The sequence below is a fragment of the Phoenix dactylifera genome, chromosome 3, assembly GCF_051530095.1.
Source record: "Phoenix dactylifera cultivar Ajwa chromosome 3, Ajwa_hap1_PhDact_Kaust_v1.1, whole genome shotgun sequence".
In the NCBI taxonomy this organism is placed as follows: domain Eukaryota; kingdom Viridiplantae; phylum Streptophyta; class Magnoliopsida; order Arecales; family Arecaceae; genus Phoenix; species Phoenix dactylifera.
In genome coordinates, this window is record NC_143192.1 from 15,580,679 (window position 1) to 15,601,305 (window position 20,627).

At 35.4% G+C, this 20,627-nt stretch overlaps 2 protein-coding genes across 11 annotated transcripts in view; both read left to right on the forward strand.

The window, feature by feature from the left end:
• The window catches only part of LOC103719131 (B-block binding subunit of TFIIIC), a 41,740-nt gene extending 40,641 nt beyond the window's left edge, over positions 1 to 1,099 (forward strand). For all 6 annotated transcript variants that reach the window (XM_008808217.6, XM_008808218.6, XM_088717864.2 and 3 more), the window contains 2 exons: positions 543 to 581; positions 796 to 1,099. In XM_008808217.6, the coding sequence (XP_008806439.4) occupies positions 543 to 581; positions 796 to 981 (225 nt within the window). In that variant the 3' untranslated portion in view covers positions 982 to 1,099. The remainder of the gene's footprint in view (positions 1 to 542; positions 582 to 795) is intronic.
• A 5,948-nt stretch (positions 1,100 to 7,047) lies between these two features.
• LOC103719132 (Ribosomal L18p/L5e family protein) lies at positions 7,048 to 19,414 on the forward strand. 5 transcript variants are annotated; one of them, XM_026809266.4, is made up of 4 exons: positions 7,048 to 8,315; positions 15,726 to 15,884; positions 18,000 to 18,178; positions 19,125 to 19,414. In XM_026809266.4, exons 1-2 carry the CDS (start codon positions 7,290 to 7,292, stop codon positions 15,759 to 15,761), a joined length of 1,062 nt encoding a protein of 353 aa, XP_026665067.4. In that variant the 5' UTR covers positions 7,048 to 7,289; the 3' UTR covers positions 15,762 to 15,884; positions 18,000 to 18,178; positions 19,125 to 19,414. The 5 variants fall into 5 exon arrangements, with proteins under 5 accessions (XP_026665067.4, XP_038979613.3, XP_088573998.2 ...); XM_039123685.3 differs by lacking the exon at positions 19,125 to 19,414 and adding an exon at positions 18,310 to 18,651 and having other exon boundaries at positions 18,000 to 18,221; XM_088717872.2 differs by lacking the exon at positions 19,125 to 19,414 and adding an exon at positions 18,310 to 18,651.
• Positions 19,415 to 20,627: the final 1,213 nt, after the last annotated feature.

Below are 20,627 nucleotides of genomic sequence, written 5' to 3' on the forward strand. Positions count from 1 at the left end.
TTTCTAACAGCTTGACCGGTTAATAGATCATTTAAATGTATAGAACCATTTTCATGCATAGTGATCAAAGAGCATTAACAAACTTTTAACCTTTTTGACAACCATGAAGCAACAAGCTAGAACATTATTTAGGAAAAACATGAATTGGATATGTGATAAAGGATTTAGCTGCTTGGCAATTCCCAAACCATGTCCTGTATGAACTCTTACAACTCTTCTTGAGTTTTTGTGTTGGGTCTATTGGAATTTATTTTGATGATGTCCGGTAAAGTAGCCTAATTCTAGCTACTTAAGTGTAACTGAACTAGTCGCTGATATGTTTGCTGCTTCCAATTGACCATGGTTTGCTAAAAGGTTGTGCATCTGATAGTGATTATTTTGATGATTCTAGTACAGCAGATAATTACTTTAGCTTTGTCTCTTTACCTACTGGAGAAAATAATTGTTGCCATATCACGATTACAACATTAACTTCAGTTAGATTAATTCTTTTCATAATTAGATCTGACTGAATTTTTTTATTAATTTTTCGGTGATGACAGGAAGCTATTATCAATCGAATGGATGTTTTAAATCCTCAGGTATGCTTCATTGATGCCTTATGATGGATAAGATATTTGTCATAAAGCTTTATAAAAGGGGAAAAAGGAAAAAAGTCGAAAGGATGTTTTCTTCTTTCTTGCAGTATGCATCTGTTTTTTTTTTTTTTCCATCTTTGTTGTTTTTCTTTTGTTGACTCTTTCGGGGATATCAATATTTCTACGGATAGCTAAGCATAGTCTGAATATTGTGCAGAGTTGCAGAAGTCTCTTGGAAATGATGGTTCTAGATAACCACCTTATGGTGAGGTTGATGCATCAAACTACTACATCTGGTCCTCCAGCGATATTCCAAGACCTTTTCCGTTCCAAGTTATGTAAATCAGAATCAGTGTCCCGAAAACATTTTTTCGCTAATCCAATGAGTACACACCTACTTTAATTGGCTAATTATTATTAATGTTTTCTCTTAAAGTTTTGTATAATTGTTCTGCTTTTTAGTTGGCTCAAGGCAATGTAGATATTAAAAGATGATTTGCGTTATGTTACAAAAGTTTCCAGATTGCTGCTGCCTTTACCACTACCAATAATGAACACATAATTCATGCAAGATTAACCTGTCAATTTCTGTCGGTGCTCCGGCATATTCTCCCAGTGCCCTTAGGAATTAGGATCTCTATGATTTCATGAATTTGTTACTGTTATTGGTTGTTAACTGTGTTTTTGAGGGTTAAACCCATCGAGTTTTATAAAGAGGGTAGGTGAGAATAGGATGTCACGAAGAAGAAATACAAGAGAAAGGAAAAAGGAGCTACAAGGAGGAAAGTAAAAGTGAAAAGGCAGCCAATTTCAAACAAAAAAAAAACCCTTCTAATTTAGAGTGAATTTGGTTCGCATTTGGGATCGGAATGGATTGGAATAAGTATATTTTTTGATGTATTTGGTTCGTGACTGGGTTTGGAATTGGAAGGAATTTGAATATTAGAGCGACTTGGGATTAGGTTTTGGAGGATTGGGGCTTTCTATTTTTTTTCTGGAATTAGAATCAAAATAGGATTTCTTCTAGCAAAATGGTTGGAATGGGAGCCTTATTATAATTTCCATTTCAGAATTCAGCTTCCTCCAACTAAACAATCTGGCAGCTTCAAAAGCAAGAGGCTTGAATTGCCCAACAATTTCCAATCTAGAAGAAATAAAGCATTGCCAAGCTGGCCTCCAATGTCCTTCCTCTCTTTGGGATGGTCATGCCATCTCCTTTTTTGGAATATTTTACTTTTTGATTTTTGGGGATGTATTCGTATTAGATTTGTGTGACTCATAGGTCTTAAAAAAGAAAAAAAAAAAAGAAGCTGGCCTCCAATGCCCTTCCATTCTTAGTAACCTTTAATGGATTTCCAGATCATCTTTGCAAAGGGACAACAGGGGAGTTTGGCTGATAGTCTGTGTTAGATTTTCACAGAAAGGGCATCCAGTGCTAATATTTCTCCATTTCTTTGCTAGGACTTCCCCTTAGCAACCTAAAGATTTGGGCTGAAAATTCTGCAATATCAGATCTGTTACTCCGTTCAGTGCCTCTTCTAAGGGCTTATCCAAGTTCCAGCCTAAATCCCAACCTATGGGCTGCAGGAAGGAAAAAAAATCAATCGAGATTTTTTTTTCTTCTCACGGGATTTAGTCTGGGAGGTATTTGGTTGATAGAGCCATACTAAATTGGATGGCTTAATTCCTAAATCCAGCAAGAAATTTAGCTTAATCCTGTTGAATTATCCAAATGCGCCCTAAATTTTTCAAAATATGTATTAGGATAGTACTGTTTCTTCTATATTTCATAGTTTTGGGCATCAACTAAAGTTCATCTTGGTTTTGAATGGTTATTTATGCTTTTATTTCCTATCATTTTGTCTTGGAATTTATCATGCCCTATTGTTTCTTTTCTTGGCTCAGCCTTTTTCAATCATTTTGGTCCTTCATTCTCTTGATTTCTTTTTGCCTTGTCTCTTAGATGTTTGATTCTTGCTTTCTTGTAACCTTCTTACCTCAATCCCTACTACAGTCAATGCCTGTTTATGGCTTCATTATTTCTGACTTCACCATGATGCCATGCTTTACTTTGGACAGTTAAAAATTGGTCTTTTACTCTTATTACAGGGCAAATTATTTTGTGCCTTCCTCTACGGTCCTTGAGCTCTATCCTTGCTTGTACACTGCCACAATTTGTTAAGACACTTAATACTTACACCCTCCTCTAATAAAAGCGCATTCTCATTAGTCCATCTCCTGCATAAGAATAAGAGGGAGCAGTAACTCAATGCAATTATCAAACGGAGAACTGGAGCCATCAACCTTCCCTTCTTGCTATCGTCCTTCAGGGCCACTGAACATGCCCGGCGCTGGTGTAATTCAACAATGTTTTAACTTCTTAAGGGTTTTGGCATGGTCATCCTTGCTTTGGTCTGGTAGTGCAGAAAAATCTCTATTAATCCTCATAATTCTTTCAATTCTAGCTGTTATGTGAAATACTTTTGGCACCAAGAGTGATAATTCTGCCTCAAGTTGCACCAACTAAATGCACTGATATTGTCTCAGAATGTACTACTTTTAATATTTGCGGTTTTAATCAATGAGCGATGTAGATCAATTATGTTAGAATATCTAGTAACATGAGTATTTTTCTCATACAATATCAAAGGGAGGCAAGGATGATCATGAGAATGAATAATTACATAAAGATATAAAAAGAAATGTTGCCATGTTAAGCCAAGCCTTCTGATTGGTACTGCAAATGAACAAAATTGTTCATCCGCAACTCAAAAAAGACAAGCTCAAGCCTTATTTTGAAGCTTTACTAGTAAAATAGGCCAACATGAACTCTCTAATCTCAGAAAAAAAATATTACAGTAACTTTGTTCATGATCATTTATTAGGAAGGAGCCAAGCTATGAACATTTGTTCTAGTATATATCTATGTGTGTTTAATTATATATAGGCATATTGTACAATGTGTGTATATGTATGCACACAAATTATGTATATCAGCCATTTATTTGCATAATCAACCATTGTTCAAAGTTAAAGATTTAGGCTAGCCGAGAAGTAAAATAAAGAATGAAAAAAATATAGCGACACCTTTTCAAGTTTGAGCGAGAAGCACATTGACCTAAAAGTTTAAAAAACTTCAGTTGACCTCCAAAAGTTGTTTTTTTTGTGTCAATATGGTCCGGTCATCCATCATTGTTAGAAATCATTATTATGTGATCATTGCGTGACAATTTAATACCTCTGCTATTTCTGAAATACCCTTCCTTCTAATTACAATTGAGCTTGCATTTTGGCAATAAGGGAAGAAAAATCACAAGGCAGTCGCATGATTATCTTCTCTAACTATCAGCTATAAGGGTTACAATATCCGGAATAGGAGGAGAGTGGAAAATTTTTATACTTTTTCTAAATATTTTTGTACTAAGTTTGAGGGGGTGTCTCTGCATTTTTCCAGGATCAATGAAGTTTATGATTTTTGTATCCATGGAAAACATAGGAATATAATTTTATATTTATGATGTTTATAATCTAGAATCACATCTTAGAATCACATTTTAGCTAATAACAAGTCCAATTTATTCATATGAGATTTACTCGACACATTTTGATTTGGATGCTCTAGCGATACTTAACAAGACTTAATTTGGATAGCCATGATATTTTAGCCATACAACTGAGGAAGACATATTGGATGCTACACTTGAATAAGACTTAATTTGGATGGAACAATTGTTATAAAGTCACTAAGCACATTCCAATTTGTAGAAGATTGATTGAGGGGTTGTTAGTAAAGACCGGCACAAGAGTGGCACTAAATTAGGCTTTAAACTCAGCTATACTAAACTTTGTACATACAACTTTAAACCAATCTCAGCTACACTAAAATCTGTATATATAACTTTGAACCAATCACAGCTATACTAAACTCTACACATACAACAAACTCAGCAGTATATACAATTCTAAACCGGTCATCCATATGCAACTCTACTATATTAAACACTAAGCTTTAGAAAATTTAATCAGACTGTGCTGTACTAAACTCAACACTAAATTGAACTTTAAACTCAATGCTAAACCAAGCATAACCATCCACATACAAATCAAATCACTCAAAGAATTCCTTGTGACAACAATTTAATCAATTTTAACTCATGGCATTTAGAAACTTTGAACTATTCAATATATATTACATTCAATTCAAAATACCATTACTGAAAATACCAAAAAGACTAGATTTAATTCATATTTAGCGGCTCAAAATACCAAAAACACTTGAAAGATCACATCACAAAAAACATTGTGGCCATCATAAAATTAAAAGTATCAGAAAAGGTGCATTATATTAAAGATGAGATAATAAAAACAATATCTATTGAAACATAGCGTCAACACAAAGTATTTGATGTATCAAATTTTCCAATGTGGTCTTTCAAATTGTTGGTCAGAGGTTGAGGTTATGCTCACTCAACTTGCATCCTTCTGATTCTTGGAGGTTACAGTTGAGGCTACTCTTGATAACTCAAATCTTGTGGCGACATGTTGCCCCTCCTTGTATAATTTTGTTTCTATACAACATGAATAGGTAGAACTAGGCTTATACCATTGATATACTACCAAGATTAAAAACTTCTTCTATGAAGGGGGTTCCCTTGGGATGCTTGCAGTAATATGATGCTGGGTATGGCGAGACTATTAATATATTGCTTGCAGTAATACTAACAGTTGTGCAGCTGTATATCAAATTTATTAGATGGGACAACAACTTGTCCTTTTGCATTACCCATCACCTAAAATTGGATATAAATCTAGCTAGATTAAAAAAATGATTAAGTTAAAACTTAAAATATATGTAAATGATTTTAAATTGATTTTTTCCCTTCTTGAAATAGTCCCATTTCTTGTGCACATTCAAGTTTCCTTTCCAGGTCATACCCTTTTAGCACTAGTCCCACCATATGGTCTACTCTTTTATTTGAGCCTCTCTATTTGCTCTACAGACTTAAGCCTTAGATATCTGAACCTTCACATCCCTCTTCACTCTTACCCTGAATCCTTTAATGCTCCAATTAGTATCACACTTATTATCTTCTACATAGGTTTGAGATAACTATTTGGATTTGACATTATGGTTCTCAAAGTGTATCATATTTATGTGTAGGCTCAAATGCTCTTTTAATCACGTATATTTCAACTCTTTACAAGGGGGAAGCATGAATCTTACATCCACTTTTCTTCTTAAAAATACCTATGGCCCTAGCCTGTTGATTGTACTTATATAGCCAAATTCTTTTTGAATGGAGAATTGCCTTAAAGCCTTTTCAAACAAATGTACTGAAGCAAATAACATGCCAAGTTTCAACTATATAGTCTTACAAGACATTGGATTTACCTAAAGCCTAGCATCCCTAAACCCCTTTAATGCCAACATTAGGCCATGTAGGATTGCCGATAAGGCTTGGAAGGCTGTAAGAGGCCATTAGATAAGGATTATATCAAATTGACATCAAAGATTGTGGTCCTAAACTCTCTCTAAAACTAACACCAAGCCCTAAACCCCTTTAGGCTTTGCAATCCATATGAAAGACTATTTGTCCACATACAAAAATTCCCTTTAAATGAAGTACATATTTTGAACACCAAAATATAAAGAACATGAAGATCGCATTACAAACCCTAACTTAAACTATACACATTTTTAAAACAAATAATAAAAAATACCATATTGTCAAAAACAAACCATCATCAAGGAAGAAATATAAAAATCCCAAATTTAGAATAAAGAGCACTTACCCAAAATAAAGTGCTTTGTGTTCCACGCAGTCTCTTCTTGCTTGAGCACGACCATACACTAGTTGGTGAAAAAATTAGAGTTGGAATCCTCCTAGAATTGCAAAAATGCCATGCAATGTCGATTAGGATGGAGTGCACCAGAAGATCGCAATAGTAAAGAAGAATTAGATTGGAATCACAATATTTTAATTGCCAAAATAGTTAACAGAACCGTAACCCCTTCAAGGATTAAGTATCATAATTGATATGAAAAATAACTTTTAAGAATTAATCGAAACTTTTAAATTTTTGGGATAAACATATTTCTCGCCCAAATTTGAAGAAGCATCACTATATTTTTCCATCTGTAAATGATTAATAGTATTTTAGCATTTTTAACCTGTGTATGATACTTAGGACCAGATACATGGATGGCTGTTGCGCCATGTTGACATTAAAAAAAAAAAATGAAGGTCAATTGAAATTTTTTTAACTTTTGAGGGCAATATATTTCTCGCTGAAGCTTAAAAAGGTGTTGTTGTACTTATACATACACATTGTATAATGTATATATATATATATATATATACACAGAGGTTGTATATCAGCCATTTACATGTACGAGCAATCATTGTGATCAGCCGTTGTATGGATCTCAAACGGTTGATGATTGAGGCTGGCTGAGAAATAAGACAAAGAATTAGACCTAATTGATGGAACGCAACCCTGTTCATCCCTCTCCGTCTCCGCTTGGCCTTTCCCCGCATCCCGCTCGTCCTTCCTCCCGAAATCCACTCGATCCCGGCGCTTCTCCTCCAGTCCCAATCCCTACGACTTCTCCATCGACCACCAACCACCCTCCTGTTGCCGTGATGACGAGCCGAACCTGATCCTATTTTCCAGTCTCCAGAGCAATCAAGCTTGCTCCAGACTAAAAAAATGGCAAAATTCTTCTTATCAGCGAGGCGCATCCTCCTCTCTCGATCCCCTACAACCCCATCAAACTTTTTCAGTTTGCGTAGTCTTTGCTCAGCGGCATTTCGATCGATCGAAGACATCGATGGTTCGAGCACGCCGACAAACCACCGCCGTCATTTGATCCAACTGCCGCCGATGATTCCAACCGGTAGGAATCCCTTGGAAAAGGGATTTAATATCGATCTCGTGGATTCCGACCTTTGGGGGGTGTCCTTCGGCTTGGCCTACTCTTGGAATGGAATGGATGGGAAGCCGGAAGCGGCGAATCCCATGTCGGAATTGGTCGATGATGGTTCTTCTGATTGTTCTCCGGAGATGGTGACGGAAGACACCCCTGATTTCGACGAGATCGAGGACTTGAGGCTGCGCAAGAAGTTGTTCTACAAATTGGATAAGGGTTCCAAGGAATTCGAAGAGAACAACTTCAGCTTCCATCGGAGGACATCATCGAAGAAGACGAAGAGGAATCGTGAGAAGCCAACACAAGCTGATCGAAAGAAAGAATTCAAGGAATCGGAAAAGAAGATGAATGCCACCAAGGTTTCAAAGCAGAAGCCCAAAAATTTAAACCAGGAGAGCGAAAGAGCTCGAATTGAGGCACCAGTGATGGAGGGGAAGAAGGTGAGAACGCCCACATTTAATCAATTGACAGATCCTTACCATCTGCCATTCTGTCTGGATATTTATATATCGAAAGGATCTGTTCGTGCTTGTGTTGTTCATCGGGTCACCTGCAAGGTGGTCGCTGTGGCGCATTCCATTTCAAAGGACATGAAGTTTGACCTGACATCTAAGAAGGATGCGACAGCTTGTGCTGCCATTGGAGAGGTTTTGGCAAAGCGTGCGATTGAGGATGATATTTACAATGTGGTCTACACACCGAGGAGAGGGGAAAAAATCGAAGGGAAGATTCAGACTGTGCTTCAGTCTATTATCGATCATGGGGTTGATGTAAAGGTGAAGCTTAAGCAAACGAGACCCAAAAAGGTATGCATTCACTTTGTTGATTAGTCTTGTAATATTAATATGTCTCCTCATTTTATGAGGTTTTGCTGATTTTGAACTTGGACCGAAGGTGGCTATTGTTGCACTTGGTAGGCTTTGTAAATATTTTCTAATAAAATTCTCTCTTAACATGTTTTTCTGCAAGGGAACTTTATTGGTGATGGTGAGACAGAGAGGAAGCCCTTTAGAAACTTTATCTTCAGTCTTGGAATGAGCACCCATGACTTGAATGATATCCACCTAAGATCCTTGAAAGGTTCATGCAGTTGTTGACCGAGAACATTTCCACTTTGGATTCATGATGAAGGAGCAATAGTTGCTTCAACAATCATAATAGAAAATGAAATATTTACTTTTTGAATTTAATTTTAGAGATAGAGTGAGATCAACTGTTCTAGAATGTAGGAGTTCTGTATTCAAACTGAGGCTAAATCAAATCCCAAAATTATTATCTAACAGTTAGTAAAATTGGTGCAGTAATAAGGTCTTTTGCCCCTGTGTTCCTGGAATTCTTGGACTCCACTTTCTAGGGTGGTTTGATATTATCTTGTTGGATGAGATTTCACTATGCTATGAGTCCTATGACGTAGTTATTGGTGCAAGTGGTTGCTATCAATCTTTGAAGATGGGTCTTAAAGCTTTCTTCTCAGTAGAAAAAAAAATCAGCATTGCTCATAACATGTTATCTTCAAATTTATCCTAGTTTTCTATATAATTTCTTATGATAATGCCAAAATCTCTTGTAACTCACCAGAAGCTTGCCACATTTTTTCCTAAGCAAAATATGTTCAAGAAGTTAGCTTACATCAGCAGCTTTTCTGAGCATTCAGTTCATCTTATGACTGGAGGATTATGTTTTCTGAGACTCAAAGATATGTTTTATTTCCCAGATAATAGAACCAACTCATACTTCAATCTTGCACAGGCTTTTAGCTTGATGAGTTACTACTATTCTTTGACATCTTTGTTGATGCCAGTGCAAAGGCATGCTCTATATCCAGCCTATATATGTTTTCCTAAACAAAGCTTCATTCAAGTTTCACCATCTAGATTTGTAGCAGTTCTAATTCTGCATGTGGCATTAAGACATCCTCGAAATCTTTTATGGACTTGTGTTCCATTTCCTATCACTCTTTGTTGAGAGAAAATCTTGAATGATAGTAATAATGATGCATACATTTTCAGCAGAAAAAAATTCTGACACTAGAAGGGAAAAAAGGTGATGAAAAATTTATGAACTAAAACTTCAGAAAGTTGAATTGGAAATGGGTGTTTCATCAAAAAGATGTTGGGCAAAATAAGTCTTGACTCCATGAAAATTTTAAGAAAAATTATGAGCTGAAACTTCAAAAATGTATATTGGACATTAGGGTTTCATCCAGATTCCAGAAGAGGAAAGCAAAATGTAGATGTCATTTGTTCTCAGGAAGAACTTTGTTACAACAGTAGAATTAGGAATAATATGCGTGGTTTGCAGAAGGTTTGTAATCATGTTCATTATTTCCAATCAAATACTTACTCCACAAAGCCTCTAAGCACATTATGCATGACTTATCCAATTGATGTTATTTTATATGGTTATTTATTTTTCTTTTTCATCTTGAAATTTGACCTTATGATCTAGAGTGATTTTTTTTTGTTTTAGAAGATATTTCTTATAGAACAAATATGATAGATGAATCCTTGATTTGCTTTTGGGGGCTTTTTTGCTAATGAAATTGAATGTAAAACCTTCCATGATTGAAATAAGTTCAACAATGTTGTAGAGATTAAGGGTTTAATTTCCAGTTTCGACCACTGTACCATTTTTGTCCTAGGTCAGCATGGTACGAGTATGCTACCATCCTGACTCTTGGGCTAGTCTGGCACCATGGTATTGTGCTGGGATTTTTTTTATTATTTTTACTTTTTCTAAAATTTTTCAATTATTAACTTTTATCTTTAATAATTTCAATAAATATTTAAATATTTTGAGATTCTTAAAAGTGGTTTTTGAGTCAATGGTGGGGTATAGTACCAACATTTGTGGTTTGAACAATTTAGAAATTACAAATAAATATGAGTGAAACATCAATCATCAATCATATTATGCATAATAAAACCATGAATTTAAATGAAATAGCATCCAACTTAATTTCAATTCCAAGTGAAGTATTTCTGGGCCTTGAATACGTCCATGTCTTGTTCCTAATATAGGAGTGAGCCGTACCTGACCCTTCCTCTCTTTTTTTTTCTTCTCTTCTTTCCTCTCTCTCTCTCTTTGTCTCTTGCTCTCTTTGATCTTGAGGCCCTCCCATGAAGATCAGAGAAAAGAGAGTATTGGGGGAGGGGGGGGGGGGGGGCTCTATTTTTTGGGAACAAAGGGACTTACTTGGGTCCTAGCTGCTACCTACTGAACTGGCCTTGGAACCAGACTGTCTCAATCAGTTTCGAGCAGGACAAGCAGAATGTCTACTTTATGTCCAAACCTATATCTTGGACACCTCCCATGTATTGTGCTCTCAGTGCAATGGGACAGTTCTGGCAGGGCTTGTCGGTACTGCCAGTACCTTAATCCTTGTAGATTATAATCTTGGCGATTATTGCACACAAGCATATAAGCTAGAAAATTTCAAGGAGGCTTTTTGGTGCTATAAAATGTTAAAGAGAGAAGCCACGACTTTAAAGAAAGACTAAGAGATGCACCATTAAATATCAAACTGATTGAGATTTAAGTGGGAAAAGAAAAGGTGGAAAAAGAAGAGAACAAGGAGAAGAAGAAATACAGAACTAATAGTTTCCCTTCTAACTTCTGCCGTCAGCTTAAGTGCGCGAAAATAAAAGAATCATCCATCAAGAAAGCGATATCATAGAATATGGAAATATGAACCAATATAAATCACATTTACATTCAGTCAGATGGAGACTTCCTGTCACACTATTTCCATTATTGGAAAAATGGACACATGATGATTTTGAACCAGATCGTTTTTGACTATCCAGCCAGTTGATCACCATATTTGTAGCAGGGTACTGATAATAGCTCAGCAACTTCTTTGCTATTAGATTTTGGTCTTTGATTTATATTTTGCTAAAATAGATATTTTTTTTCTTTTTATCCAGTAAGCTGTTTTCCATATTCTGTCAATAACCTGAGAGTTCCCCTGATGCAAATATGCAAAGCAACTAGGACAATGTCTGGAATCAGAGCTTATCGTCATGACAAACTCAAAGTATTCTTGTTTGTTCTCCTTGTCGTTTAGATTATTTTCGAGAAGTTATTTTCGATTTATTACTGTAACATTGGTCAGCTTTTAGTAGGCATAATAGATATAACCATTTGGTTGAGATAGTCTGCAAGAATTGGAAAAAATTTTTTCATATAAGCCATTTTTAATTTTTTAATCCCTGGTTGTATCCCATTTCTACAGCCTCTCGATGAGCCTACTAAGTTAATTTTTTACAGCAGAGGCTACAGAATGCCCATCAAGTTGATCATTGTCAAATAAATGTTATAGCTTCCACAATTTTGAAATGGTAAATAGTACACCTGTCAGGTTTCACCCTATCTGAGAGCTGCATCACTTTATCCATTTCCAAACCAGCAAGGAAAACTAGAATACAATCAACTGGAAGTGTCATGTTGATTGCATGAACATGTTGAAATCGGGTTATTGAATGAGATCTAGGATGATGTTAGATGTATGTTTACTTCTGACATAGCAATAGGAAGCTTGATTTCCCGAGCTATGATGTTGACTGATTTGTCACTAAATACTGAATAGATGCTCATGAACTTTCTGGTTTTTCATCTCGTCTATGCCTTTGATGGCTGTCCTGTTTGTTCTCTGGTGATAAGGATGGATGTCTCAACTATTAGATAAATTGGCACATGCAAGAAATCTTAAGGGAATAAGCAGAAGAGTGATGGAAGCATTGGCTATTCAACCTTCAAAAACTTGTCAAGCATTATGGAGAATTTGTGTACCTTCTAAAGAAAAATCATGTTTTAAATTATAACATTACAGTTGAACATGCCATTTCTCTTACTCTTGGAGTCTTACAAGTTAAAGCACTCACAACTGTGATAATATCCTAGGAATACAGTATTAATATCAGGAGGATTAACATGTTTCTCTCTGAGTCCATACCCTGAAGACAGAACTTGACTTACATTTTTTGGTACTATAGATAATAATTTAGATCTAGGAGTTAACCACAAACATTGGAGATCATCTATCTAAAGTAAATGGGTACACATTCACTTAGATGCTCTAAAACATTTGCAAAGAACATCTTAAGTTTTGGGCAAAAGCTTCTTGGTGTAATAGTGTACCATGGGATTTATTCTTAGAATGCTCAACAAAACTGAATTTACACTTTAAGGAGCTACTAACTATAATGGGCCCGAACCAACATGATGGATAGATCTTGCTAGACTAACCGTGTTCTCACAGGGTGGGCCACCATGGTGGACTAGTTCAGGTCTTACCAGTCTTCAGTTTCCTTCTTTTATATAGATGGAAGCATATCTGGCATAAATTCTCTCTCATAATAAAATAAAAGGTAGTAAGCTTTTAAAGAAGCTTGGTTTTGCCAGATTTTCCCTGTTTCTGGCAATTAGAGGTCATTATGCAGTTTGACTGTTTAGTTCAGTTGTTACACATGGGAGCCTTGAAAGTGATTAGTTACCAATAGTTAGCAAATGATTCAATATCATTGTCAAGCATAACCATTTTGAAATTTTCTCCAAGAAAAGCCTACAAAGAACTTATCTTGATTTACTGGTCAGGACGAACTTTACACATCTTGATCCATGTAGCACATGCAAGCTGCAATATGTTAGATCTGTATAATAGTTGTTCAGTAGACTTTAGGTTTATTAAGAATCATTCTTCCCTATTCCATAAATAGTGTGGCCAGCTATGACAGTCGGCCAAAAGGTTTTAGACTTGGGCCTGAACCCTCTTCCAAGTCCATTAGGCTTCCTCAATATTGCTTGTTTGTGGTATTCTATTGATATAGCAAATAAACTTTTGTCTAGTTGTGATACAGTGGATAGCAAACTTTGGGTGTCTAAAGCTCATTGTTGTAACATTGTGGCGGATAGGCTATCGCTGATGTATTTGGAAGTGATTATACTCCAAACAAATTTTAAAGTCATGCATATATATCACTTGGCCATGCAATGGAAATAGAGACACTATTATGGAGTTACCTAATATCAAGTCCCTATTGAAGGATATTAAGCTAATAGACCAAATGAGGTTTCTCTGTTGCTTTTTGGAATATGTTTCGACTTGGGATTATTTAAAAATATATATATACTTTTATTCCATATACTTAGTGAGGTTTGAGTTATTGACTCATTATATTAGAATATAGTTGTTTTATATGTTATTTCATTTCCTTGTAGTCCTTTGTGTATGTTATTTTGCCCATTATTATATAAAGGGGAAAGACTAATGATTAAGGACCCAGTCTAGCCTGGTCTATCCTGCAGTACTGTGCCGGGTCGAAGAGAGAGGGTCTTGGGATGCATCTAGGACCATAAGTATCTCTAAATCCGGTTGTTACAGCATATCCTAGTTCCTAATGGTGGGGATTGACTGGTTTGGTAGCATTTTAACCATTGCCAACTAACAACATAGCTAGGCCATGATGAAAAATAAAGAGGTCTCTTTGTTTTTGTTGTGGTTCTTGTATAGGAGATAAGAAATGAGAGAAAGAGAGAATGTGAGAAAAGAGAGGAAGGGCGAGAACAGAGGGAGGAGGTGCTTAGATCTAGCCTTATCTTTCTCAAATTTGGCCTCTTGAACATTGGAACAGTTGTGGAAATCTGGTTAGCTTGTCCGCTCACTTTTTTTTACCATTTATGTGGTCAAAAAATAAGAAAGTAAGAAAAATCATGAAAAAATTTCGGATAAATTGTAGGGTAGGTATTAACCTAAGACACATTTTTTTATTTTTTTGATGTGTATTTTATTGTATAAAATTATGATATTTTTAAAATAAACTATTTATTAAAATAAAAAATAATTTCAGAAAGAAAATTTTGTGGCATGTTTGCACTACAAATGTACATACATTGCTAAATTATTGCAAGATATGGATAAAACTCGAGCACCTTTGTGAGCACCTCAATCTGTGCTCAAATTGGGAGACGTAAAAATAACCTAACCATAAAGCTTTTCCTTTGGTTAGAGAAAACATACTTAGTACCCCCCAAAAGCACGAATCAAGTTTGATTTTCAAAATTTCTATAATTTTTAAATTATTTTTTGCATAAAAATTATTTTAAAATTATTAAATTAAAGTAAATCTTAAAAATTTGAAAAAAGTGTAATTTACATGTAAATGTAAATTATCCAAATTAATCGTATGATTGATATTTTTGGTTCCATTTATTTTATTTTTTTTAAAATTTTGTTCAAATGTTAGGTGCGGGTAGTGGCACTGGAACCATAAATCCAAGCCATCGGCTGAGAAAGCCTATTTGAGGGCCTAAAGCTATCTAAAAGTTCTTTAAAAAACAATAGAGCAATAAAGGAAATAGAAAGTGAGGACATTCCATTGGCTGAGAAAGCCTATTTGAGGGCCTAAAACTATTTAAAAGTTCTTTAAAAAACAATACAGCAATAAAGGAAATAGAAAGTGAGGACATTCCATTGTTATATAAAGAGCACCGAGTGTTGGAATAGGAGTGTCCTAGTACCATGCTGAACCAGGACCAGATTGGGACAGGTATCAATACTGGGATTTGAACCCTTGGGCAAGACTATCATATAGGAATTTTCAAATTATAGCTGTGCTTCTGCAGAAAGGTTTTATCTTTTCTTTGAATCTCTTTCTTTTTCCCCCATCTCTCAAACTCAAACTACTTCATACCTTCCTATGTTGCTGTTTGTCGGAACAGATTTGTTGTTATACTGGCTTAACAAGCCATTGAAAATGAAACCAATCAAAACATTCTTAGGAACCTAAGATTTGAACTCTATGCTAACTCATTTCTTTTGGGGAACAACTAGATGCTTCTTTGTTATTTATCTTATAAAGTTTGAAAATAAAATGTCTATATTCCCTTTCAGATGTGGAATATACAATTATCAGATCTAGTTCTTGATATGACCACTTATACAAATCTGAACAGACTCACTTATCTGTGTCCTCCCATGCAACCATAACCCATTTATTGTAACTATAATAAAGTTGACAAACTGTCCTATTTTGGGTCTTGCCCTACTTTATAAGCACATCAGACTTTATTCTTTCCAGGCTGAAGCCTTCATCTTACATTGTAGATCAAAATCCAGTTCTAGGAGCATATCAACAGAGCATTTTTCAAACATCCTCATAATCTAGAGTCATTTTTTATGAAGCATAGTTGAGTTCTAACAGTTTGATATGTTGCAGATTGCCGTTCATCCATTTTCAGATCATTCTACATGACCCTCACAGCATTTCCATGAAACATCCTGCTGTTCTTGTGTATGCTTGGCCAGTGGGCTTATAAATATTCGGAAGCTCCAAAACGTTAGCAAATTTCTATGAGATTCTCATGAAACCAGATTGGTAAACCTACAACTGTCACAGACTCATAATGACTTACTTCCACATTTTGGATTAGTTAACCAATTTGACCGAATTAAGATTCTGGTTTCCATCTATGACTATTCAGTATTTTAGGTGCATGATGTTTCAAACTTTGGGCATTCTTGTAATGTGCTTTTAAAAGCTCGAGCAGGTATCTATAAGATTGGCATTTTAGCACATTTTAGCTATATAAGTTTTCTAAGCTCAACGATATTTTTGAAGTATCTACTTTGATGCTCTGGTCCACCCTTTCATGGTCCAACTCCTGGTTCTTCCACAAAATTATCGAAATCTTTTAGAACTTACAAGGGAAATGAGTTGTGATATTGATTAGAGTCATCCAATTCATGCACCATTAGAAAATTGTTTTGTATATGCTGGTTGCAACTAATTAGCACAAGGGATTAGTTATAATCTTTTCTTTGAGCAGCTGATATTGCTAGATGGTCTCAAAGAACTTCGTAGAAAAATAGAAAAAAGGAAAGAAGAGTTTTGGTTCTATAATATATTTTTGGATTTCTTTTTCAATGTATTTTCAGTACTCTTGGAGCTTTGTAGGATTGTGTTTCTTGGCATAAGGAGTTGCAAGTCATCAGTAGGATTTCTTAGTTTTTAGTTGATTAATCTTAGTTCCATCATAACTAGGTCTGGAATCCTAAGATTAGAAGATATCATTCTATGGTTGATTAGCTGTCTACAATGGGAGGTGCATGAAGAGTGACAACCTTTTGTATGGTTTTGGGTTTACTTTGAAAGTAGTTTCTTTACGGAGGATTGGGTTCTTTTTACCTTAAGCTTGCCCTTTCTTTTGTTTTCAGCCTATGAAACATTCTTCTTTCCTTCCTCTCCCAATTTATTATCATCAACCAGAGTAAAAGTAGTGAAAATATTCAGACTAAATCAGACCTATCAGATCAGTGCAACATAAATATCCAAGGCCTTTATTCATTTCAGCTGTGTTTGGTTCAGGAATAAAAATGTCAGGTTAGCGGGATTTTTGTGTGGAAATTACTTTTTCCTTTCCTTTTTAAGAAGTAGGATGGGAGAAATTCCAGTGAAAATCAGGGTGTCAGGGACTCAAACCCAGGTTCTTGGTACAAGCTCTGGAAGACTTTACCAACTACACTAGTAGGCATCTCAAGAATGGATGGTTATATTTTTCCAAGGATCAAGTTATTTCTTTTAAGTGGGGTAAGTAGGCTAAGAAAAACATGAGCATTTACTGGGTACCAACTTTTGAAGAAACGCTTGTTTTGCCCTCTAGATATAACATGGGTGCTCAAGTGACCGTTTGGCTAAATACGATTGGAATAATGGGTTAAAGGACTGAGTAAATCCTGAAAAACTATATCAAATGTTATACTCTTCAGGATGCATGCTTAGAAGGTGATATTGTACTGGTTACTAATTGACTAGTAATGGACATTGTAGGTGGATTTCTAGCTGCTACTGGAAGAGTTAACTAATCCTGACATAACTTTTGGGTGACTTGTCGTTCTTTTAATGATCATCTTTTGTGTCTTTAATTGTTTTTTCCATCACAGAATTTCATCTTATTTTTCATTAAGTTTTTTTCTACTAATAATTTTAGAATACCTTATCAATTTAACATACTGTTATAGGTTTCATGGTTTGCCCAAATTATGCAGCATATCAGTACTCTTTGAAGGTCTTCTGACTAGTGTTCTCTGTTTCCATTTTATACAAACAATATATGATAGATCCTTTGTTTTTTTAATAGTCAGCAAGCTATTTAGGCAGACTGAGATTAGCTTAGTCTTGTTGAAACTTGAAAAATTACCAGAAAAGGTCAAACTATGATAACAAACCTCAACTGTCCCACTATTGTAGTTAAAGAATCTTACCATCAAATGGTGAAGCTGATGTAGAGATTTAATCTTACAGCAGAGTTAGACAGGTGACATGACATGGAACTTTGTTACTTGCTTTGACTAACCTGGTATTTTTGCAGTATGACATTTTGCGAAGAGTTCATATGCCATCAATCAGTGATTTTGTTTGCTTTTCTCTGTGCAAATTTAAGCTGCATCCTAATAACAGGAGCTCACCTTGATGATTTTTTTCTTTTAATAGAAACTGCAGGTGGATAAGAGTGATTAGGCACGATGATCAAATCACAACCTCAGAGGCAGATTTCTGCCTTAGAAGAGCTGCAGCTTCAGCAGTTTTTTTATGATCGGAAGATGGACGTGGTAAAAGTTAAAGAGGCATTTGAAATAAAAACGTAGAATTGTTTGTCTTCAGCAGCAGAGGTATGCTCACTACGAAAGATTCGAACTGTTACTCTAGTTGCCGGTATGTTTTCTGCTTGATTGTCCTCATGATAGGTATCTCTCTGATTCAAATTCTCACTAAAGCCTGAACAATTTCCTTCTCTGCTCAGATCATTCACATCCTCCAATCAAGTTACCTTACACAAGGGCTTTGTTTAGTATCAGAATGCCTCAATAGTCTACCAATGATCGTTCTTGCTCCTGTTATGCTTATGAGCAGTTTAAGCAGCAACTGTTTGGGCATCTGGCTGGTTCATTGCAGTTGTTTTCAAACAATCAGCATGGAAAAAATACAGAGATTGTGAGCATGTAATATGAGAATGAATTATCAATTAAATACATGTTAAACTATTTTCATGCCAAGCATGAGAGTTATCATAAAGATGAATCATATACTACTACAATGGAATTTCTTGAGGAAAATAAAAAATCCTCTCCTAATGTCTTAAACATATTATTTGTTGATCAGTATGCTTTCTGGCAAGGGCAAAGCCTATGAGGCTTTCAGATTGCTCAGAAAAAGAATTGAGATAGTGAGTTTTTTTTTTTTTTTTTTTTGATAGGCTTTATATGACAGGTTTTGTCAGTGATTCTCTGTGTGGTATTGATTGATGGTATTTTCAATCTGGTATCATGGAGGATCTAATTGGTTGAAGGTCCTGATCTTGGAAAAATATTAAATCTGATTTTTCACTTATGATTCTTTAGTAACAAGTTTTGTAGATTTAAAGATATGACAAGAAAAGGTTGACAATCAATACTGTGATTTGTAACATGTTGCCTGGTGAATTATGTATGGAAGGAATTGGGAATGCTGTTAAGCTATTAAATTAGTTGTTAGATATGGGTTTATAACTGCATTTTCTGGTTCAATAACTTTCTTGAATGAGTTCTTTAAGAGAGGGAACCTGATTTAAACTTACAGATGAGGACGCAGAAGGATGGAAAGCATGCAAATGTGGTCAGATATGAGATTATCAAGTATGTATGTGGAACTGTTGAGACAGAAGAATCAAATCAAAACACCAAGAGTTTATGCTTCCTATAATTCTGAGACCCAAGGTAATCATGGCGAAAACCTCGCTAGAAGTATGTTGATTTTGAAAATAAAGCTTGAAGCTTCCAGGGCATCAAATATTATTGCTAGTGAAGCTTTAAAACTCACAAATGTTTTCATATGACTTGAAATCACTAATTGGCTTACTTTTAAACTAATACTTCCTGGAGGATGAATTACTATTATACTGGGTGCAGTGGCAGGATGTGGAACAACGTTTTAGATTTGATATTGGTGTTAAGAGTGCGAACGACCCAGCATACAAAAGAGTATGCTTTGGTCACTTCGCTCAAGCATTTTTGACAGCCGTTGTATAGAGATCATTTTAGCGTGATAGCAGCACAATGAAAAGTGATATCTAAGTTTTCATTGTGTCATGGAAATCTAATGAAAATTTTTTTAGAGGTGCTTGTAGCTTTCGATAAGTTCCTTAGTGTATACTGTAATTTCAGTGGAAAATGAGATAGTGTAGTAGTAAGTATGGTCTACTGTACCACCTAGTACGGAGCTATATCGGAAGAAAATAAGTATGAAAGTTATCAAGTCGGTACAAGCTCCGGACCGCTTATATCAAGACGTACCAACCTCTACCGAGGTGCACCAAAGTGCGTACTGATCCGTACTAAAATAAAAATTGAAAAAAATGCTTAGAGAGTTATTTTAGTATAGAGGTATCGTACTATACCAAATCAATAAGGTACTGATACCAAGATTGCGGACCTTGATTGTAAGTATAGTAATATGAAATAATTTGCAGTGGGGTGGTAAAGAAACATGGTGACTTCTATCCTGATAGTGATTAAAGACATGGTTTTTCAGAACCAGCTACACTGTATAATATATCAGAGACATGACTCTTTGTAGACACTCTTGCTATGTTTTTCATTCTTTCAACCAGGATTCAACTTGACTATTGCCTTACATTGTGACATAATGTTGGCAAGGTTTCTCCAGGTCCCATGGTTGCCTCAGAAGCATTCACTGTGACACTTGATTATCATGCCTGCATTGTCCACTTTCTATTTTCTTTTACTGATCGAGCCTCCATCTCATCTTCCTTTGGGATCCACTTCAATCCTTATTTGAAGCCTTCTTCCATGATTTTAGCCAGTAAAAACATCTATTATTGTCTTCAATAATAAATTAAAACCTGGAATTTGTTTTTTTTTTCCAATATGACTCCATTGCTTCATTTGGTTTTTCACCCCTTTGACTTGAAAATGATGTACATCTAAAATCTCCTCACTAAAAATTCTGATGATTCAGTCCTCACACAATTCTGCCTTGAGTTCTTGTAAGATAAAGATGACAGGGGCCCAACATTGTATCAATATTATTTTGCACGCTAAGCAACAATTTGTCAGACTTTTG